General features: G+C 34.6%; 1 protein-coding gene across 3 annotated transcripts; it reads left to right on the top strand.

Annotated features, from left to right (window-relative positions):
* The first annotated feature begins 2,544 nt into the window (after nucleotides 1–2,544).
* Nucleotides 2,545–23,502, top strand: LOC125660811 (uncharacterized). Of its 3 annotated transcripts, none has more exons than XM_056146754.1 (8): nucleotides 2,545–2,700; nucleotides 2,937–3,134; nucleotides 13,107–13,334; nucleotides 18,290–18,424; nucleotides 19,607–19,741; nucleotides 20,950–21,084; nucleotides 22,823–22,861; nucleotides 22,961–23,502. In XM_056146754.1, the coding sequence occupies exons 1-8, from the start codon at nucleotides 2,643–2,645 to the stop codon at nucleotides 23,254–23,256; spliced, it is 1,224 nt and encodes a 407-aa protein (XP_056002729.1). In that variant the 5' UTR covers nucleotides 2,545–2,642; the 3' UTR covers nucleotides 23,257–23,502. The 3 variants fall into 3 exon arrangements, with proteins under 3 accessions (XP_056002729.1, XP_056002730.1, XP_056002731.1); XM_056146755.1 differs by having other exon boundaries at nucleotides 19,607–19,735; nucleotides 22,961–23,496; XM_056146756.1 differs by lacking the exon at nucleotides 22,823–22,861 and having other exon boundaries at nucleotides 22,961–23,496.
* Nucleotides 23,503–24,897: the final 1,395 nt, after the last annotated feature.

The following is a 24,897-nucleotide window of genomic DNA, read 5'->3' as shown; positions in this document are numbered from 1 at the left end:
TTATCTGATACGATTTTAAAAAGTGTACTTATTTCCATTCATTAGAGCTAAAACTAACAAATTATCAAATAAGATATATAGGTCATCACATTTCTGAAGTTGTGACAATTTATACATATACACAGAATCATACATCACCGTCAGAAAACTGTGATTCTCCTTAAACAGTGTTATCAAAATTTCATCTAAGAAAATGGTTATGGCGATATAATAGCATTCATAACAACTTCATAAAACTGTTTCTTCACAACATACCTGTAAAAAATAAAAAGGAAATCGACTGCGTAATAGACTTTACAAAGAAATCAATAAAACAGAGTTATTGCCCTTGGGTTAAACATTTTGAAACTTACCGTCGATTATTCATATATAACTTAAACTTTTAAAGAAGTTTATTTTTAACAAGATTGTTTACAATAACTATTGGAAAAGACTCCAACAAAATTTATGTTCCTATCATGCATAAATCTAAATAAGTCATTGATTTTGCAAAATCTTATGACATCACAGAAGGGTGGAATTACTCAAATAAACTTGAATCTGCACTATGTCAACAGTCTTCACAACACATTAAAAACGTAATGGCCAGTAGGACCAGTGGACTGTCCGAATTCACTGGCCCACAGTGAAATCTACTACTACACCAAATGTCCATAATGCATGTCTATCAAATACATTATGGAATGCATTGTATAACTGTATAAATAATTTACTGAAACCTATCAAATATGATTATCACTCATATCAACAGGGGATGCTTACTCCTCCTAGACACCTGATCCCACCTATGGTGTGTCCAGGGGTCCGTGTTTGCCCAACTATCTATTTTGTATTGCTTATAGGAGTTATGAGATTGATCACCTTGCATTCATATCCATCCTAACACATCGTTCCTGTCGATACCAGAAAAACTATACCGTACATGGTATTGTTCATCTCCCTTCACCCGCAACAAGACTAGAAATGTACGTATTTTTCACAAACAAGAAAGCATCCTGATTACGCCTTAGGAAGTATAGTCTGGATCATTCCGATGTTTGTATACGCCGACTCCTAACACATACACAAACGTCGGGATGATCCATATTACTTAGCAAGTTGTCTTATCTACCCACATCAAATGCACACGATTGTTATTTCTGCAAACTATACAAATCGCATAAAAGCAGAGATGACTGCATATAACGAAGTTCATTTTAATTGGATCGGTGTCACGGGTGTGCATTGTGATACAAATTGCGACCATTTTTGTTTTCAACAAATTGTTCGTTAAATATCCACGCGATTTACGTACCAAATTATCTTGACAATTGCAAGTATAGCTATCGTTTTTTTAATAAAATAAACAATTTATTTTGATGGAAAAATAATGCAAATAAGACGTTAAGAATATGTACACCCGACATTATATTTAATTTGCTTTACAAATGTTGACAAGTCTATCGGACTTCTCTATTTCTTAATTTTACTGACCCGACCTTAAAATTTACTGGCCTCGGTCTTCAGATCACCGAGTTTTCGTGAAAGCTATGTCAGGAAGCTTTATATAAATATTTACTCTAATGACCAAGTGGTACTTAAAGAGAAGATTTTTAAATAGCCCCACCCTATTTTAGAATTTTGTGAGTGTCTTCCCTTTGAAGAGGACATGACCTTTCATTTGAACAAACTCGAAATCCCTTCACTCAAGGATGTTTTGTGCAAAGTTTGGTTGATTGATTGATTCAGGTGAAGAAGAAGAATATGAAGATGTGAAAAGTTGAGGCCAACGCCGACGACAGATAATGGAGAAATTTTGATCAGAAAAGCTAGCTCACCCGAGTCTTCGACTCGGGTGAGCAAAAAAAAAAAACAAAAAACAACGGAAAAATATTTGACTTATTTGTAACCCCAAAATAAGTCAAGGATAGGCCAATCCAGCTGAAATGAAAATCGACGATATATTCATCCAAGTGGATGCCTGTGACTAAAATCAGACAATTATCTGTACCCATAATAAACAAGAGGCCCACAGGCCTTATTGCTCGCCTGAGTACAAGTGAAAAGTATCACTACTCCCAAACCAAGGGCTATGGAATCTACAAAAATGTCATGTTCTGAAAATATAACCTAAATACTAATGTACACAAGCAAAAAAGGTGTAAATGGGGGATTTGGAAAGTAGCTAAAAGACCAATCAAGTGCTAGACCCCCCCCCCCCCCCTCCTCCTTCATAAATTCCTGGATAAGCCTATGAGATGTGTCTAGGGTGATTCAATTCCAAGAAATACAAATAGATGGACTCAAATCACAGCTCAATGATCAGCAAATAAATTTGATTAGAAAGAAATTTACTGATGATAAATTTTACCTCATTTGAGTAGCGTTGATAAAATGTGTTTCTGTTTAAAAGAAGGGATGTAAATTCATCTATGAAGGCTAATTATATGGTTCAATTTTACTCTTAAAATCACTGAAATTCAGGGGCTTCCGGTTCCCAGACCACTTGCCTCTGGGAAAAAAATACGCCCCCTTCCCCTAACCAGAATCCTTGGATCCTCCCTAACAATCTTTATATAGTTTAAAATCTTGACAACGCTTGGATGTTGATAAGACATGTTAAATTGATTTAATTTCTCGCTAGAAACAGGAAGTTGATAATAATGGCGTCCTTTCGGATCTTAACTGGGTTGTTTCTACTAGTCCCTGTTCAATGTTTTGGTAAAGTATACTTTTCATTTTGACTCATTACTTGTCCCTGAATAATGTTAATGTGAATAAACGGAAATTAGTTACTTTGAAGAAATAGGGGCATATTGTTAAAAGTGTTCATCTTTGTGGAATATACATACATTTGTTTAGTTAGATTGAATGATGTGAAGTTTACTTGATTGATTTCAAATAAACAAATTGCGGAAATGGCAACCTCTATCTGTTTCTTTTATATGTTCAACAAGTGAATCTAGCCAATAACTCAGCGTTCCCAGCAACAACAGTTTCTACAAGTCAAGCATTGGATTCTGTGCAAATACGAACAACAGTTGGTAACAATGAAAATACTTGTTATCAGTTTAATGGTCGTGAGGAATGGATGAGAATCTGGCTTGGTGAAAATGATAATGTTGGAACACTAACTATTACATCTACGACACCTGGTAAGTATGACATTTATCATTTACAAATACATGTATATTATACTTCTAATTTTACAGAAGCATTTTTTCTTGCAATTAGACTACTTGATAAATAACTACACCATCATGTGGTATGCATGTGTGTAAATAACGAATTCATACTTTGAACATTTTATTGATACTTTCATCCTCAGAAACAAACATTCTTAAGACATTTTGATCCTATATTTTTTCAGCAAGTAGGTATAGAAACGATATTATACAAGAATACCCCCTCAATTTCCACGTTAAAGAAATCTTGTTTAGTTAGCTGAAAATTTGTGTCTCGTATTATAATTATATTTCCGAGATAGTTACGACTGAACACACTGGTGTTTTTTTTTTTATTTCGTACAAAAATGGGTTAGAATATTTGGATTGTTCATTTGAGAGTGTGATGAAAACAAGAAATAAAGGAGTCGTCAGTGCTATTAATAAAAGACAATATCAGAGTCCAATGAAGGAATTATGAATTATGTCCATAAACTACTTTTGGATGATGCTGTAATTGATTCCCTTAATCTCAAATAAATAATCTAAACAAGCCCTATATCAGCCTGAGGGCAGGGAGCTTGTATGGCACATAGCATGAATTTTGGCATTTCGTATCATATTTAGTTATGAGAGCGATCAGATATTCACTATTCGTTATTTTCACCTTTCACACTGTAGTTTTTTCAAGCTTAATTGTTGTTTACGAACAGTATAGTCTTTATGATGATTTGATGCGTAGTTTTGAAGCTGATTTTATGAAACGTTATCCTTTTTATCACAGGCGGGTTTTTGTGGGTTAAAAGGCACATCAAGGAATGGTTGGTACATTACGTTACTATGGGGAAAACCATGATACAATGATTCACACTGATAAAAACCTAGATGTCTTGATGTAATGGTAAATCTTTGATACATTGATTAACTATTGTAAAAACTTTGATGCATTAATTATTAAATTTATATTTTATTTTGCATTTAATTATGCTTAAATATGGTACAAACTCTCATACATTGATTTACTACAGTATGAAAGTTGATATATCAATACATCATGGTTAAAACTTTGATATGTTGATTATTACGAGCGAACACATAATTCCGGGATTGATATGCATTGATATGAATTTTTGCAAGCCGGTCTAATACAGTGTATGTGCTATGGGTTTACGGACCAATATCGGCTATTGTGAGGTCACCCGGACTGCGCAGTGCGGAATCAGCATATTCATTACCATGTATATGATAAATCTAATTACATAATTTAAAGTAAAACTTTAACATCAATCATTTTGGGTTTTTCTTATAATGGTGGTGCAGAATTGAACACAATGCAGGCCATCGGAGGTCAAAAGTAGGACAATGCAACACCACTAATGTGATTTAAAATAATGATAATAAAAAAATAAATAAAATATTTTAATAATAAAAAAGCTCCACATTCCCAACATTACCATTTATGCCTACATTTGTTCTCTAATGATGATTTTCATATGATTTTATGTGGATCAGATGCCAATATATGGAACAAAGTTGAATATTTAGTCTATTTAAATGACAGTTTTGAAGCATTATTACTTTCTTTTCATTCTTCTGAAATAAAATGCATCTTGGTAAATGTTAGATGCAGAATTGTAGCTATCTGAGAAATTATTTCGACTGATCTCGCCCAATATTTTATTTAGAGAGCTACAGTTATGCAGCTTCGTAAATGTACAAACAGAATATATATACAGAGTATAAATAAAAGCTTGGTATACACATATAATTACATGGATTAAGATGCGGACATAACGTCATGCAAGTAAACATCAAACAATGCAATTTTTTATCTATAAAAATATTTGTTCTTCTGATAAGGCTGAAAAATATATCACATGCCTGCATTTCACAAATATTTGAAGAACAAAAATTGTATCCACTTTATCGTATGACCAAAGTATGACAGGAAGTTTACTTCAACCTGTATTTCACAATTGACAACTTTTAAAACCGTAATTTAGATATTTCCGTAATCATCAGTTATACCTGTACACTTTAGATAACACATAATTGTACTAAACTGTTTATACCGAATTGAAGTATTAGGCATTCTAAATCACAATGTTCTTTAATATTTTAAACAGAGGAAAGAAAGGAGGATAAACTACTTTCAAGATGTTCGTGGTTTTACCGACTTATCAGTGCTGTCATTTTGGTCGAACCATTTTTAAACATATAAACTACATATGTGTTATATGCTACATTATTATCATTATAATAATAATAATAATTATTATTATTATTATTGTTATCATCAGTATTGTTTTGATAATGACGTCATGCCAAGCATATCATTGGCTATTCCGTTTAACGCAACGAATGGGCCAACCATATGCTATTTCAATCTTTAAATGTAGTTTATATGTTAAAGAAAATATATGAAAATATAAATGAAAAATGAAATGCTTTCTTTTTTGTTTTATAGGATGATCAAGGTAATCATCATTGTAGCTGTTTCCTGCAATGTTAGCTACCTTCATCACCCAATAAAACAAACAATATTACATTGTTCGAATATCATTGACAAAACTACGTTTAGATTCCCTCTATTCCTTCTTTGAAATAATGAATTCAACGACATTCTCCTAATGTCGTATTAGAAATTTCAATTAAAAAATGGATCACGCTAGAGCACAAAAATGTTTTATGTACATGTAATTAACACCATTCAGTAAAAAGAAAGTTAGATATGTTATGTGCATTTACTAAAACCTTCACATTGATTTTCATAAAGTGTTTCGTTTTGTAATATAGTACAATTGTATTGAAGTAATGTTCTCGTGAACGTTGCGGATGCGCCTCCCTGAACTCGTTTCTGCGTCCTAAAATCTTGGAATGCTATGTAACAGTGTGGTATACCTGGCATTGTCAACAAAACGTTGAGAAAGGATGTAGACGTCATCATGTTTGTCCATCCGTCTGTATATCAGTCCGTCTGTCCAAGCTCATATTTCATATACCTTTCATCAGGAATTGATGCAAATGACAATACATGTTCCTTGACACTAGGACTTTTGGGCCAAAGTCTCTGAGGGCATTTTGAAACGATCAAGGTCATTCAGGACATATGAAATTCCTTTTTCAAGTTTCGATATTAATATTGCCATAACCAAAACATTTCATTGATCACAAATATTCCTTGGGACGAGGGACCTATTGATGATGGTCGGTTTTGAAAGGCCAAAGTCCATCAAAATATTTACTTCTACATATATCACAAAAATAAGTAACAGGGAAATACTTCAGAACAAAAATCACTCAAGGTCATTTGTAAATGTCTAGGTCGCGCAGAACATATATCTTATACATGTATATAGAAAACATCCCTTTCATTCCCTGTTCAACAGTTTTTGATCAGCTATCGATCATATATCACACAAATAAGAAACAGACAAATGGCATTACCTGCGTGGCTTAATCTATGTTGGAGAAACCAAGGGTTCCCTTAATAAAAGAATATATAGGCACATATTTCAAATAAATAATGGTCGTAACCAACTGCTTTACAAGTATCTTAATGCACTATACCAATCGATCGTGTCCATGGGGTAAGGATTTTTGGAATAAAAATTACCATCACACAAACAATATAACATTAAGTATCTCTTTTAGTAGACAACGACAAATTTACTGGATCAAGACCTCAGGCATTGCATTTCAATATGTGTCCTATGATGATGTATATGATGTGGGAAATTTAACTAGTCCACAAGAAAATAACGTGAATGTGATAAGACTCTTTCCCAATACTCAAGGACCAAAATGCAGGCATGGACATTTTTAATATAAAAGACCAAGTATAAATGATATCACGTTTGATTCAATGCGCATCTGGTGCATCAAAATTGGCACCGTATAAGTTTTATATTATGACCCCTGGGTCAAGGCCTCTGCTGGTGGACTGTTAGTATCTACAGCCCAGTAGCTAAGTACTTCGTTACTAGCTTGAAAATACGGATGTATATTTAATTGCTGTTATAAAATTTAGAAATTCATTTCAAAATTAATGATTATCTCCATCAAGCATAGCTCTAATCCTTAGATGAATTTGACTCCACTTTTTTGGCACACTGTTTATCCCTATAATAGCTCTAAAACTTCTTTGTTATTTCGGATTTCGAACATTTCGGTTGAGCATCATTGAAGAAACACTATTTGTCGAAATGCGCATCTGGTGCATCAAAATTGATACCGTATAAGTTTAATTTTATGACCCCTGGGTCGAGGAATCTGCCGATGGACTGTTAGTCCCCGGGGGTCTCTACAGCCCAGTTGCTATGCACTTCGTTACTAGCTTGAAAATACGGATGTATATCTAATTGCTGTTATAAAATTTAGAAATCCATTTCAAAATTAAGGATTATCTCCCTCACGCATTGTTCTTATCCTTGGACAAAATTGACTCCACTTTTTGGCACACTGTGTTTCCCTATAATAGCTCTAAAACTTCATTGTTATTTCGGATTTCAAACATTTCGATTGGTCATCACTGAAGAGACATTATTTTTGGAAATGCTCATCTGGTGCATCATAATTGGTACCGTATCAGTTTTATATTCATTCTATTCCATTGAAAGTTTTACATACGTTATTTAAAGAAGCTACATATATAAACCTGATCAGGATATATGGCTCACGGCGGGTGTGACCGGTCAACAGGAGATGCTTACTCCTCCTAGACACCTGATTCCAACTCTGGTGTATCCAAGGGTCCGTGTTTGCCCAACTATCTTTTTGTGTTGCTCATATGAGTTATGAGATTGATCACTTTTCGTTATTTTAACCTTGCATCTAGTATATTCTTGTATTTTTCAACACCTTAATATAGACTGAACTCTATGATTATGGATATTGCCTTCCACAGCCTCTTTAAACCAGCACGGGCCATGAATGATACTCCTTCAAAATCCTGACAGCAGTTCCTTACGCTCAAATTCACAAACAAATGAATAGATGCCGTCAACATAAGCAACATCATTTGCCCTAAGAGGGTTCAATCATGTATCCAAATTATTTCAAGTTCGAATTTCCTACAGCTATACTAATACTATTGCATCAAAACTTTTTAATTATGAATATTGGATTCGTAAACTATATAAAAACCCTTAGAAAGGTACATTGCTGGATTCAGTAAAAACGTATACTCCTATAACTTTTCAACACTATACACGACCATTTGTCACGGTAACTTAAAGACTAATCTTTTTGACATCATAGACAATTGTTTCTTCAACAAATATTGAATAAAAGCAAATACTCATATCCAGTGATCAGTCATCCAAAAATTACTCTGTCAGACACCACTCTGATTCCCGCACAAGTACTCTGAAGTTGAAATAGAAAATATGCTAGAGTTCCTCATTGACAATATCTTCGTAGTCTTTAGAGATCGGGTTTGTTGGAATTTCCATGGGCACGAATTCTGCTCCTTTATTAGCTGACCTGTTTCTAAATTTATCAAAAGCAGAATGTATTCAAAGACTACGTAAGGAGGAAAAAATATCTTGTGTTGGCCTTCAAATCGACATTTAGATATATCGATAAGGTTTTGTCTATTAACAATAATGACTTTCATTCAGATGTCGATTTGATATATCCCTGTGAGCTCGAAATAAAAGACACATCAGAGTCCTCCATTTCTGCTTCATACTTAGATATTTTATTGAATGTGGACATTAACAGCAAACTGAATACTCAACTGTTTGACAAACAAGATGATTTCAGTTTCTCAATCGTCAACTGCCCATAATTATGAAGCAACATGTCATTATCACCTGGATAGGGGTTTTATATATCTCAACTGATTCGATACGGAAGAGCTTATTCTGCGTATTGTCAGCTTTTAATTCGAGGCAAGCTACTGACAAACAAGTTGATGGTACAAGGGTTTCAACAGCCTCGCTTGAAGTAAACATTTAGCAAATTATATGGCCATTATAATGATCTAATCCGTCAATGCAAGGTGAAGGTAACGAACAGTGATCAATCTCATAACTCCTACAAGCAATGGAAAATAGATAGTTGGGCAAACACGGACCCCTGGACACACCAGAGGTGGGATCAGGTGCCTAGGAGGAGTAAGCATCCCTTGTCGACCGGTCACACCCGCCGTGAGTCATAATCCCAATCTCTACCCAGAGTTATCGTTCCTTATATTGTAAGCTCTGTATCTCACATGTACCTCGACAACTGACATTCCAATGTTTGCTTACTATCAAAAATACCTTAGTTAAGCATTCAAAACATTAAAAATGAAAAATAAAAATGAAATTTTAAAATTTTTCGCACAAATCAACCTATCATTGGGTCAAATGCTGTCTGGTATGTTTCATACCGATTGTTAGGCCGTTCTTTGCACATTGATTTTGACTACGGATAATTCCGTTTACCTGATCAGAATATTGGGATTACGGCAGGTGTGACCCGATCGATAGGGGATACTTACTCCTCTTAATACCACCTTCCGTGTGTCAAGGGATCTTTGTTTGCCCAACAATTTGCATACAATTATGGCATCAAATCGCGGTTAATATATTAATCGTGAATTTTTCATAACATGACCTAACCACGAAGGTTCTTTTTTTTTCTAGTCGACCTATGAGGCTACATCAACATACATGTACATACTGAATGCATAATGGTTTGGGTCATCCTGCACCTTCTTCATCTGACGTCAGGTCGTTTTTAAGATGTAAAATACATTACAAGCGTTCACTGTGTTCTTTTCGTTGAAACCGAAACACGTGGGTTGCCCATGCACACTTTCAGAAAACCCAGCGTCCGCGATCCAGATCACGGAAAACAAAGTATATAAAATATGCAGACTATTTTTTTGTTATCTTTGTTTGGCGAAAGAAAATCATTACTATTCCGAACAAACATTACATAACGTTTATATTTGAATTTGAAGTAGTTTACTATATTATTTTTAAAAAAAAAAAGAAAAAATCTCTCGATGTGACCTTCAATTCGACTTTTAGATATATCGATGACGATTTGTCTATTAACAATGATATCTTTCATTCATATGTCGATTTCATATATCCCCGTGAGCTCGAAATAAAGGACACCACAGAGTCGTCCACTTCTGTTTCATACTTAGATATTTTATTGAAAGTAGACATTACCGCCAAACTGACAACTCAACTGTATGACAAACGGGATGATTTCAGCTTCTCCATCGTCAACTTCCCACATTTATGTAGCAATATTCCATTATCACCTGCATATGGTGTTTATATATCTCAACTAATTCGATATACAAGAGCTTGTTCTGGGTATAGTCAGTTTTTAAATCGAGGTAAGCTACTGACAAACAAGTTGATGGTACAGGGATTTCAACAGTTTCGATTGAAGTCAGCATTTCGCAAATTCTGTGGTCGTTATAACGATCTAGTTCGTCAATACGACCTCACATTGGGTCAAATGCTGTCTGACGTGTTTCATACCGATTGTTAAGCCGTTCTTGGCACACTGATTTTGACTGCGGATAACTTCGTTTACCTGTTCAGAATATGGGGCTCACAGCGGGTGTGACCGGTCAATAGGGGATGCTTACTCCTCCTGGGCACCTGGTCCCACCTCTGGTGTGTCCAGGGGTCGTGTTTGTCCAACTATCTATTTTGTATTGCTTGTAGGAGTTATGAGATTGATCACTGTTCGTCATCTTCACCTTGCATTCACTCTACCGATGTAACATTCTCATTAGGTGTGTTACAAGTTAGTGATATAGGCCTAATTGTTATTCACCAATATTTTTTATTATACTTCCATGTAAAATACTCGAACCTGATTGGTCGAGAAACATTTGAAAAAACATATTGTTACCCTCAGAGAACAGAAAACACGCACCCCAGGGTGATAGTATCTAGTAACGGGTAACAGTACTTGACAACGGGTGATATTATAAAAAATTATCACATGCGTCAAATTTATGCGCGTACGGTTCGCCGTAGATTGCTAGACGACGTCGTTTGAGCGTTTGTAATAAACGCTAGTACCCGCATCGAAATACGAAATATCACATGACAGTGATTGATCAAATGTCAACAGACGTAAGTTTTTCTGCTTTCCAGTTTACATAACATTCAGTATAATAAAACAAATATTGCATGTAGTTGAGGGTAACATTGAAATTTTCAATGTTACCCTCAACTACATGCAATATTTATATAATACTTTTGTTAAAAAAGCAGAGAATACCTGTCTGATTATTTCATACATATATAATGTAAAACTTATATGGTACCAATTTTGATGCACCAGATGCGCATTTCGAAATATAATGTCTCTTCAGTGATGCTCAACCGAAATGTTTGAAATCCGAAATAACTATGAAGTTTTAGAGCTAAATATAGCCAAAAACAGCGTGCCAAAAAAGTGGAGCTAAATTCGTCCAATGATAAGAGCTATGCATAATAATCCTTAATTTTGAAATGAATTTCTAAATGTTATAACAGCAATTAAATATACATCCGTATTTTCAAGCTAGTAACGAAGTACTTATCTACAGGGCTGTAGAGACCCCCGGGGACTAACAGTCCACCAGCAGAGGCCTCGACCCAGGGATCATAATATAAAACTTATACGGTACCAATTTTGATGCACCAGATGCGCATTTCGAAATATAATGTCTCTTCAGTGATGCTCAACCGAAATGTTTGAAATCCGAAATAATTATGAAGTTTTAGAGCTAAATATAGCCAAAAACAGCGTGCCAAAAAAGTGGAGCTAAATTCGTCCAATGATAAGAGCTATGCATAATAATCCTTAATTTTGAAATGAATTTCTAAATTTTATAACAGCAATTAAATATACATCCGTATTTTCAAGCTAGTAACGAAGTACTTATCTACAGGGCTGTAGAGACCCCCGGGGACTAACAGTCCACCAGCAGAGGCCTCGACCCAGGGATCATAATATAAAACTTATACGGTACCAATTTTGATGCACCAGATGCGCATTTCGACAAATAATGTCTCTTCAGAGATGCTCAACCGAAATGTTTGAAATCCGGAATAACTATGAAGTTTTAGAGCTAAATATAACGTGGTGAGATCATACCTGTCGACGGGGGATATTTACTCCTCCTAAGCACCTGATCCCACCTCTGGTGTGTCCAGGGGTCCGTGTTTGACCAACTAACTACTTTATATTGCTTATGAGTTTGATCACTGTTCGTTACCGTCACCTTTCATTGACAACAAACGCTACACATGACGAAAGACTCATGACGTATACTTATAAATATCGCCCGGAACTATGTCAAAAAAATATGTATAGCAAAACGACATTGTTAATCAAAAAATGTGTGCAGTCCTTCGTATTATTCGTGATTTGCCTATATGGTTGCACAGAAGTAACTCTTTGGATATAATATACAATTTGTGGATTGAATGGTAAAGTTAATGTCTGATATGGCGGTGAGGCTATATAGGGAAGGGAATTGTAGTGGTGGATTTAGACATTGATTCCTTGGCAATCAAATCGATTCTTTGTTGTTAGACATTGATTTTTTATGCATAAAATATGGCTTGAGTAAACACACACTTAGAATAGAACTTACAGAGTTTCAAATGGCTAGAGTTTCCGAAGGTTCTACCTTCTTGGCCCTATACTGGGGTTTTGTCCTGTACCCACTGAGGGCTTTAAAGCGGTTATCTTGCCCCCAACGTATTGTAATCACCCTTAGCAAATCCTGTATCCGCAAAGGAAGAGTCCTTTCAATTACACCATACAATATAACAGCTTGCAATGCGGTTTACTCTAGATAAAGACATACCAGCCAGGTGTACTGTGTTGTTAAGTTATTGTATACAATCTGTTACAACCCATCAGTTTGCTGTGAATGATTTTCCTATCGATTTCAATGTGTATTGTCTTGATAGATACACACTTTATCCATATATATTTCATTTTCAGTATCATGGAAAACTGCGATCACAATAAAAGCATACAATGTACAAACGTCATCTGTAGACAGTATACAGCAGAATGGAAAGTTACTTTATCCAATGAAAAACTCATCTCCATTGACGTCATCGAATCTAGATATAACCGTCAATGATATATACAGAGGGTTCTTCTTATACAACCAGTCAATAAACGGAAACCTTGGAGGATTAGTGTTGTGTGAGGTCACCATTTTAGGTAAAGATATGTAACATTATTGTTTATAACATTTACCTTTTTTGAGAGTTGATTTCATACCAACTCCTCTATTCAGTCACTCGTCTGAAGGTGGTGTAGACTTTAGCACTACTTTACAAAGAGATGTAATTTTCAGCGCTAGCACCAAATAGTTGTTTGAAAACATTATAATTATTACACGTTTAAATGCATAACCTCTGTAAAATTTACTTTTCTACCGTCGGTCAATTGAATATATAAATTGAAAAACCAAAATATCACTAGAAATACAATCTAACGTCAATAGCGATATTTCACACATTCAAAACTTTATACACACAGTAAGAATATCACCGATCATAATACAGTACAGTTGAGAAAAACACGGTGCCCCGTGGACTGAAATGTCACGCTTTAGCAGGGCCGTTCTTGGCACACTGATTTTGACAATGGATAACTCCGTTTACCTGATCAGGATATAGAGCTCAGGGTGGTGTGACCGGTCGACAGGGATACTTCTCCTAGACCCCTGACCCAAACTTCTGGTATATCCAGGGGTCCGTGTTTGCCCAACTATATACTTTGTATTGCTGATGGGAGTTATGAGATTGATCGCTATTCTTTAACTTCACCTTTCACATGTCGTATTGTCACTAAATGGAAAATATCACTTTGAATAAACATCACAGTGGATAAACTTCATTCAACTTGTAGGGTATTTCCCAAAAGGAATTTTATATACAATGATTTCCCTTTTAAATTGTTCATGAATTTAGGAGTTTAATGATAGGCTGGATTGTTAAATTAAGAAATATGAATATTGATTGGCGCCATGTTTGCCCAGTTTATTGATTGGCAAAACACATATGATATGAAAGGTGAAGATAACGAACAGTGATCAATCTCATAACTCCTACAAACAATACAAAATATATAGTTGGACAAACATGGATATATTGAATCGACATGCATGAAAGTTATTATTGTTAAAAGACAAAACGTCGCCGATGTATCTAAATGTCGAATTGAAGGCCACAACAAGAGATATGGCACTTAGTCTGACATAATTTAATTTTAAAATATTAAAATATTTTTGCTATTATGGGAAATTGAAATTATAAAATTATAAAAAATACTTTGAATATTTAGGGCGAGATGAAACCAGAATGGCAAAAACACAGTTCGATATCCGGTTCTAGTATGTATACAGCTTTAGATGTGCTACTATTTTAAAACTCTAATTAATATATTTTTAAACCCCGGATTCCGATACGTATTTATGACACGAATACTCTTACTCAACATTTACCTTTATTTTTGTATATTTTAAGGGTCATCTTTTTGTGTTTGTGAATCAAGTTCTTTCAGACCATGAAACTGTTCTCAAAGGAATAACATTAAAAACTTTCAACACATTGCTCGACCATTGCTCATGATAGATTAAAGGCTAATGTTTGACATCGTAGACAGCTGCTTAGCCAATGAAAATGGAAATCGCAAATACTGACATATTGCGATCAGTCATTGAAAGTTGTTACCAAAAATTTTTTTCTGATTTTACAGACAAGTACTCCTGAAGTTTATATTAAAAAACGCTAGATTTCCTCAATGAAAATACGTCTTCTTAGTCTTTGATGATCAGGTCTTTCAACAGTTTGTTTGAAATCCCAAGGACACTAATTTTGCTTCTTTAGTTACTGACCTGCTATTATATTCTTATTATTTGATCCAAAGCTTCCGCATGATTGATGACTCAGCAACGTTTTATCCATTCCTCCGTTTTACACTTGCACTTCTTTTGTGACAAGCATCGTTTTTTGCCCAGCTCTTAAATATAGGAATTATGAGATTGATCACTATTGGTTATATTCACTGTTCTTATTAGAAATTCGATTTATTTACTTCTGGACATCAACTCGGAAGTTTTCCCGTCATGGTATGTCCAGGAAACCTTGCTTGTCCATCTCTTTGTTTTGTATCTTTTATAGGATTAGTGAGGTTTATCAGGTATTGTTATCTTTACATCATATCTTAGAAATTAATCTTTTATTGTGGGCATGGTTATATAGAGCAATAAGTTATACACAAAACTTCGACATTGAAGATATCTGGATGCAGGATTCATGTCTCAGTGCAGATGATGTTATATATGACGAATTAAGCTGCGCATTGGGGTAATTTCTTAAACTAATTAAATTATTAAGTATTATGAGTAATGGACCTTGGATTCATTGATTGTTCGTATATTATTTACCTTCCTTCCCGAGAACCTTTTCATATGGATACGTTATCATTGTATGTGAAAGGCTGCAAAGTTTTGTCCTATGCTTGGCGCTTATGATATTTAAGCAGATATGGATCTTAATCGTACCACACCTACTATGTCACAGGGCTTCAGTTATATAGTCTCTTACGACGAACCGCCCCATATAATCGCCTCTTACGACAAACAAGGAGTACTGATGTCTTATTCTAATCCAGATTCCCACAGGAGTGAATCCTTTATAATAGAATGCTAAATTAGTATATATTCAAATATATGTACCTAATTTCAAATCAAATGTACCTATATCTAAATAAAACAAAGATATTTTGAATGGAATTACACTTATCTTTAATTTATTTGGATATATTAATGTGATTTGAAGAAAAGTTTGATGAAGTTGAAGAAGAGCACAACTACCAAGTATTAAATATATAGATCCCTGCTGGTGGAGTATTAGTCCCCGAGGGTTTCTACAGCCCAGTACTTCAGTACTTCGTTACTAGCTTGAAAAAATGGATGTATATTTAGTTGCTGCGATGAAATTTAGAAATACATTTCAAAATTAAGGATTGTCTCCCTCATGCATAGCTCTTATCCTTGGACGAATTCGACTCCACGTTTTTGCACTCTGTTTTCCCTATAATAGCTCAAGCAAGTTTATTGTTATTTCGGATTTCAAACATCTCGGTTGTGCATCACTGAAGAGACATTATTCGTCGAAATGCGAATCTGGTTCATCAAAATTGGTACCGTATAAGCTTCACATATAGCTATGATTAATTCATGTAATTTGAAAAACTCTAACACTAATAGTAGGAAAGACACCTACACACATATTTCCAAAAAGATCTCAAAGATCCGTGTGTTCCTTATCCTCGATGGCAAACAATGAATAGTTTGATACCACAGTCAAACTGGTGACTGTATGACCTGTGTTGATATTTCATTCTCTATACTGTGTAAGTGTTGGTGGAACTTTGAAATCAATTTGCAAATAATCATACCTAGTGCGCAGTATGTTGTATTCACGATGATGAAGTTCCTTTTTTTACTACATCGATAACTTATAACAAATACCACGACAATTATATGATATCTAAAGCTAAAAAGGTTCACACCTGACATTTGGAGGAATGTCATTTTTTGGGAAGTGTATTTTTGATTTCTACATTGAAGGAGAATTAGGAAATTAAAAAGAAAAAACTGGGGTCCCAATGCTTGTTATTGAGCTATAGTGTTCTAAACATAACCTTTTTGCACCTAACATTTTATTCAATTAAACTTGATTTTTCTTTTAGTGTCAACACAACATGAGCAACACAAATCAATCATTATATGAAATAGATACATAGTCATGTCCTGTAACACTGCATATGTAAAAAGAAATTAATACTTGTAAAGGAAATAAATAATGAACTGTTTGCACTTGATATACGGAAAACTTCATGCTATCGAAATTGAGAGTTTAAAAGGACATATTAGGAGTGATGTCAATTCCTAAAATTTTGCATAACTTTCAAGGTCTGGTCTTCCAATCTAAATTGGAACTTTAAAAAAAGTGGGGGTTTGAAATCAAAGTTTTGAATTATTAGCGAAAATACTGAATTTGTACACAACAGTTCGAGTAAATTAATTAAACCTTTTTAAAGAATCAGTGTTCTGTTTGGGAAAAAAATACATCAATCATGTTAATAAATTACAACATTTGAACTAGTTCCAAGTGTCAACTATCTGTATCATAAATTATAAAACTGAAATACACGTATAGGAGTATAAAAATAGACGATACATAGGGTGAAACAGAAACTGTAATTGCATGCAGAATTATGACTTTTAGATTAGTGAATCCTTCCACCACAAAATATAGTCCCTTTCAAACACTTTCAAAATTTAAATTGAAACAAAACTTTTGAACTGGATAGGGTTCAGCAATAGATGTGTAAAATATTTCCACTGATGGGATCGGTATTGAATCAGTAGATACTTAGTTGTAACATCTTGCACTCAAACGTTCAAGAGCTCACTTTCTTAAACAATCATTGTGTCGATTGCAGCTGATTAAAACAACTCCCAGCATGCTATTTGGGTTAAATGCAGTCTGGCATGTATCATACCGATAGATAGATCATTCTGTGTACATTGATTTGGACAACGGATAACTCCATTTACCTGGTTAAGATATAGGGTTCACGACAGGTGTGACTGGTTGATAGTGGATGCTAGCTTATCCCTCCTAGGTACCTGATCCCATGTCTAGTATACCCAGGGGTACATGTTTGCTCAACTTTCTAATTTGTATTGCTTATATGAGTTATGAGATTGTTCACTGTTAGTTATAATCACCTTAACAATCACATGCAATGCAATAGTTAGAAAAAGACTGTTTAATGGTAAATTACACAAGTATCGACACACTGGCTGTTACCTTGTGGTAACTTTACTCATGACATTGTTGGCAATTTTCTCATTTGTACCTTTGAATTTTTTTCTTCAGCACATGCAATCAATTGAAACAATGACCCAGGGTGGAGCAATACATGAATCAGTATGGAGACTTAATCAATAGTTATCATTTACAGTTGTAATCACTTACATTTAGAAGGTAAAAAAGGAAGGCGTGGCTCTCCACCAATTGGTCGTCAGCTGACCAATTCAAAATATTGCATGTTTGGTGTATACTATATTTTTGTTTTAATTTTTTCTCATAAAGGGTGCAACGTGAATGGATATGGCAATTGTTCTGCTCAATGTCCATTAGAATGTAAAGATCAGCACTGTGACGCCTTTGATGGTAAATGTATTCATGGATGTCAGAATGACAGGATGATAGTTCCAGATTGCAACGGTAAGATATAGTTTGTAAGAGAAGTATAGGCATAGTTTCAATTAGTTACGCATTCTGTTTAGGACGTGATACAGGGTCATCAAGAACGAAACGATTGACTAAATTTAAAAAGAACGTGAAACATTGGCAGAAAGGATTAAAACTATAAGAAAAATACTAAAACCCCTCTTTAGACATATGAAAACAAAAAATACATCCCATCTATCCTTCTGTGTTTAGTAAACCAGAATTGATCAAAGAACTAGATAGGTTACATGGGAATATGTTTTGGTTCCAGCTGACGAAGCTTGCAACAGTATTTGGCTTTGTTTTAAAGGTTCATTATTACAACTGTATTTCAAATTATCTTAGGATTAACTCTACTTTTGGTAATCGTAATGATACTACAACTGTCCTTTCAAAAGCTGGAAATCTTCAATAATCAAGCTTCAGTTTAAGATCGAGGCCTCTCCTGGTTGACTCTACAACCCAGTAGCTAAGTACGTCGTTACTGGCTTGAAAATACGGATGTTTATTTAAATACTGAGACTCCACTTTAGCACTCTGTTTTCCTCTATAATATCTCTAGCAAGTTTATTGTTATTTCGGATTTCAAACATTTCGGTTGAGCATCACTGAGGAGACATTATTTGTCGGAATGCACATCTTGTGCATCAAAATTGGTACCGTATAAGTTTCGCATTAGGTGTTGCTATTATGCTAAGCATGCAACCAACCTATTTACATTTCACAGAACGCTCCCCTAATTCACTCGCAATTTTATCATTTCATTTATGTTAAATGAAGTCCACAATGAAAATGTGAAAACAACAAGCACTGATCGATGTCATAGTTCTTATAAAGTCGATAAAAGGACACACGTGAACTATTGGAAATACAAGATGTTGAATCGAGCAACTAGGATAAGTCAGCATTATATGTTGATCGGTCAAACTCGCCGTAAGCTCCATATCTTCATTAAGCAAGCATATGTCCACAGTCCAAATTAGTTCGTAAAGAACGATACAGTTTTAGTTACGTAAAACAATACTTGACCAAATGAGAGGTTGTACTTGTTTATTAGATGATTGTAATGCCAATAAAATTTCCAAATTGTTGGTTTTAAACGACACTGTTGACATTCCTGCACAATGAGTACATGTAACATTATATAATTTCTTATTTATAATTTATTTTATATAGAATGTAAAAGGAATTACTTTGGCCAGAACTGTACATCTACATGCGGGCATTGCAAACCAGGAGCGTCATGTGATAAAACAACAGGTGCCTGTCCACACGGATGCCAGTACAACTGGAGTGGGAGCAGATGTAATGGTATATATGGTGCCGATTTTCATTTTTGTAGCGCAATTCGGTCTGGGGGATTCGTGAAATTTGAAAAATGTCAAATGCAAGCATGATTTTCGTGTGTTAAAACTATGATACAGCAAAAACCGCACATGCACATGCTTGTACGAGTTATGAGAATGATCAATGTTTGTTATCGTCGCCTTTCATATGTATGGAAGTAAATGGGTCTGAACCAGATTCTCGTGGACCAAAGATCTATCTAAAAGGTTTTCAACAACCTCGTTGGAAGTCAGCAGTTAACAACTTCTATGGTCGTAATAATCATCTAGTTTGTCAATAGGACTTGGCATTACGTCAAATGCTATCTGATGTGTTTCATATCGATTGTTAGGCTGTTCTTCGTACACGAATTTTGACTACATATAACTCCATTTTCCTGATCAGGATAAAAAGCTCACGGCGGTGTGACCGGTCGACAGGGGATGCTTACTTTTTCTAGGCACCTGATCCCACCTCTGATATATTTAGGGGTCCGTGTTTGCTCACCTCTGAGATCGATCAATATGCCTTATATTCACCGTTCACGCATTACTGCGGAGTATCTAATTTGTTGAACACAATCTGTGTCCTTCTGTAATGTGGACAATATTTATTGTGATCTGTTTGGGTTTCACCTCATTTTAAGGATAGCATATAAACCCAATACTAAGCGATAAAAAATAAAGATATGGAAACAAAATCAATGTCGAACACTCGCCTACATTTTGTAAGTCTGTCGAACAAATATAATATACGGATCTGACTATTATAAGTTGAGCTACATTCTTGGTCAAGTATACTTAAAATATGTTAAGATGCACTTCAAAGGATCATTTCATTTAGGACTTGTGGATTTCCATAATGACAATCCTAAATTGAATAATAGCAAAGTCATTCAACGGTTTTTTGTCTATAATTGAAAATGACAAATCTGCCCTATCCATGAGTGTATATATTATATCATGTTTCTGGGGCATTAAGGTGTTTTATTGTTTCCACTGTCTATTTCATGTGATTTTAGAACGTAAAACAGATCAATGCAAATCTACGTCGTGCATAAATGAATATTCTACTTTCATTAAATGTCATTTTCAAATGAATGATTTTCAAAATAGAATGTTCTTGGTCTAACCTTGGCGAGTAAATTTCATAAACGAGGGAATATTTCATTTTTATTCATATATCAATTGAAGTATGTGTTGATGGATTCTACGGACTTGGTTGCTCCGAAGAATGCGGGAGGTGCAGATATAGGGTACCATGTGACCCTAGGACAGGGAATTGCACTGCTGGATGTGAGGGAACACAAACACCGCCTCTGTGTAAAGGTAGGATATTGTGCGTCTAGAAAATTAAAGACTATCCACCTCATGCATAGCTCTATCCTTGAACGTATTTGGCTCCAGTTTTGGCACTGTAGATTTCCTTTTCGCTCTCACAATTTTATTGTTATTTCGAACTTCCAAAATTGCGACTGGAACATCACTGAGGAGTTATTTTCTGTCGAAATGTGCATCTGGTGCATCAAAATTGGTACTGTTTCAGTTTTACATTAAGACCTCTGGGTCGAGGCCTCTGCTGAGGGATTGTTAGTACCTGATGGTCTCTAAAGCCCAGTAGCTAAGTACTTCATTACTAGCTAGGAAATATTGTTAGGATACAATTTAAAAAATTCATTTCAAAATTAAGGATTATCTTCCTTATGCATAGCTCTATCCTTGGACGAATTTGGCTCCATTTTTTTTTTTTTTTGGCACTCTACTTTTCATTTTAGCTCCCACAAGTTTATTGTTATTTTGAACTTCCAAAATTTCGGCTTCAGCACTACTGAAGAGATATTATTTGTCGAAATGCGCAGCAGGTGCATCAAAATTGGTACCGTACAAGTTTTACATCATAACCCAAGGAAAACACGTAAAAGCTGAAATTACATTATTTCAAACTGGGTCCTGATAAATATTATGAAAAGAGAAAACGCAATAAACAATACAAGAGGAGTATTGGGATTTAGGCAGGTGTTAGTTAACAATTGCATAATACATTGAAAAAACATATGTTGAACATATTTCATGATAAAAGGCTTATTACAACACCTGCTTTACTGGTTAATGGCGACTTTACAGCTTTTTAAAAAGTGTTTTTTTTAATTTATATTTATTTCTAAATACAAAACATTCCAATCCTGAATAATATTGTAATGCTCTGTCTTTATGTAAAACCAATTCTGATGCACCTGCTGTACTTATTTATCAATTCTTATAGATAACATTTCTAATATTATCATTGTTTCGTAGCAATTGATCACAGAGATAGTTTGGCGCTTTATCATGAAATACATTAAAACATGGTGCAATCTTAATTGAGTAGCCTTGTCATTAACTCTTAACATGCCGAGATAGTCTAAAATGTTAAAGAAAACACACGGGGATCATTAGCAACACGAATTACATTTTCATACCACATATTAACAAAGTACTTGCTGCGATGAAATTTAGAAATTCATTTCAAAATTATGGTTATCTCGTTCATGCATAACTCTAATTCTTAGAAGAATTTGACTTCTTCTTTCGCACTTTGTTTTTCTCTATAGGTTTTAACAGTTTATTGTTATTTTGGATTTCCAATATTCCGGCTTGAGAATCACCGAAGAGACATTATTTATCAAAATTCGCATCAGGTGCATAAACATTGGTACAGTTTAAGTTTTGCATAGATGGAAAAGAAACATAATGCAAATAAGTTGATACTATGAAATATGAAAATTATAATATTTCTTTTTTGTATTCACAGTTCACGATGCGTTGTGCAATAGGTATATAAACTGTCCTTCGCAGTACATGTACATGTATCGTAAGACAAATCATTATATACCGTGTATTGTTCATGACATACCATGAAAACCCTTGAGCTGTACTGTAGATGTGACTTTATAAAATCTAGTAGAAAACATGTTTCAAACACGATAATCATGATTTGATAGAAATAAAGATTGTTTATTTTACGTTTACATATGTACAAACTAGTGATTATTTGTTGAATGATTTAATTTACACCTTCTTCTTCTAGTGTTTCCAGACTCAAACAACCTAGTATTATCTAACAATGGTAACGCATTTCTTTCCTCTTCATCTTCTGATTATTATTATCATTATTAGGAGATATTTGAAAAAAAAAGAATTGCTTGAAGGTCACTACTCTTTTCAGACAGAGGTCCGTCCAGTGGATTATACGTGGTTATTGGTGTTATCACAACACTCCTTGTTGTAGCTGTGTCTGTGATCGCTGTTCTAGTGTATGTAAACCAAAAACTGAGAAAGCAAGTCTCACAACGGTATGTAAGCCAACCAGAACCACCTGTAGGCCATGATCAAATGACGGAACCACGAGATTATGACAAACTAGGGGTCCGCCAAACTGACGAGTACATGGAGATTACTGCTTCCAATGATCATACTCCCAGAGACAGTGGTTCAAACTATGTAAACGAAGCATTCAGATGACATTACTCCAACAATTCAAACTATGCAAATTGTATGTAATTGAAATGAAAACTGTTTAACATAGGTATACAAGTACTCAGAAGAAAGTTTTCTTTCTACTAATGAAGATATATGTGCAGCACGCTTATGGAAAAATACCACAATTCAAAGTATAAGTGAAATGAAAAATAGACACGTTTAGGCATATATACTCTATAATCACCAAATGTCTCGTCAATTGCATAATAAAACACGTAATGCTGGAAACGTAAACTTGTAAATGTCAATTGAAAAATACCGACTCTTAGAGTTGTGTAGATTGCATGCTCATGATACTTACTGTAAAAATGATGCACATTGAATTGCATTGTTTGGTGCATGCAAAATATTTAGTCAAACTTCGGAACTACACCATTTCATAAAGACTATGATATGAAGAGTAAACACGGACCCTTGGATATACCAGAGGTGCGATAATGTTTCTTTGGAGGAGTAAGCATCCCCTGTTGACCAGTCACAATCTCCGTCAACTAAAGATCTTAATTAGATAAATGGAGAAATCTGCAATCCAAATTGACATAGAAAGAACGACCTGATAATTTGTGTGAAACACGCAATGACAGCGTTTGACCCAATGAGAGGTTGTATCTGTAAAGTAGATCGCCATAACGTTGTAATTGCAAACTAGAACGTTATACCGACAATATAATTTACAGAATGCTGACTTTAAACGAAATTGTAGAAACCTCTCCAATATCGCATTATTTGTCAATAGATTGTCTAAATTTAACCAGAGGCCCACAGGCCTTATCGGTCACCAGGGTACTAGTGAAAAAGCGTTACTACTCTTAAGGGCTATATAACGTAGAAAAAATCCAGTTCTGACTATCTAGACTGAATTCTAATGTTCAACAACAGCATAGAACAATATTATTCTTAAAACTTGGACACCAATGCAGTCAAAAGTACATACACTGATGAGAATCTTTACATGTGTATTAAATTTAAACACCAAAAGGTGTGACTATTTTGGACACCTCCTAGAGTTAAAACCCTGGATTGTGAAATTCACCTTTTTTGGTACATCTTTTTCTGCTATTTCTAAGTATACAGTCAGATTTTATACTGAATGAGCAAACTTAAACATAAGCATTATATATTAAGTTTGACCCCATCCTGGGGTCAGAATCCCTACCCCTGGAGAGAATGAAATTTACAATTTTGCTAGATACCTTCCTCCTGAATTTCGTTATGTATTTAGTTTTATCTTAATCATCTGCTGTTCTAGGGAATATTTTTGAAAAGATGTCAATTCTGGACAATTTTTATGCAACCCCTAAGGCCCCACGGTTGCAGGAATCCTCAAATTTACAATTTATACCCTTCCCTGTTCAAAAGATGATTCGTTCTAAATTTGTAAAGGATTGGAATGATAGTTATCAAGAAGTTAAAAAATTCTATTGTACACACATTTAACGATTGATCATTTTGGCTCCACCTCAATACAAAACACCCTAATGCAAGGTGAAGATAACGAACAGTGATCAATCTCATAACTCCTATAAGCAATACAAAATAGATAGTTGGATTATCCTGTGATCATCAAATTACAATTTTCGTAAAGGAATACCTGCTCTTTCTAAATATCCAATTAGTTTCATT

The sequence above is a fragment of the Ostrea edulis genome, chromosome 8 (assembly GCF_947568905.1).
Source record: "Ostrea edulis chromosome 8, xbOstEdul1.1, whole genome shotgun sequence".
In the NCBI taxonomy this organism is placed as follows: Eukaryota; Metazoa; Mollusca; class Bivalvia; order Ostreida; family Ostreidae; genus Ostrea; species Ostrea edulis.
The sequence above is the reverse complement of the archived record's forward strand: the minus strand, read 5'-3'. Positions and strand labels throughout refer to the sequence as shown.

Bases quoted from the DNA above. Each gene is read 5' to 3' on its own strand.
- LOC125660811 (XM_056146754.1), top strand. From the start codon at position 2,643: ATGGCGTCCTTTCGGATCTTAACTGGGTTGTTTCTACTAGTCCCTGTT. The intron at 13,335-18,289 runs GTAAAGATATGT...TTTCTCATAAAG, and splicing joins GTGTGAGGTCACCATTTTAG to GGTGCAACGTGAATGGATAT. The intron at 21,085-22,822 runs GTAGGATATTGT...TTCTTCTTCTAG, and splicing joins AACACCGCCTCTGTGTAAAG to TGTTTCCAGACTCAAACAAC.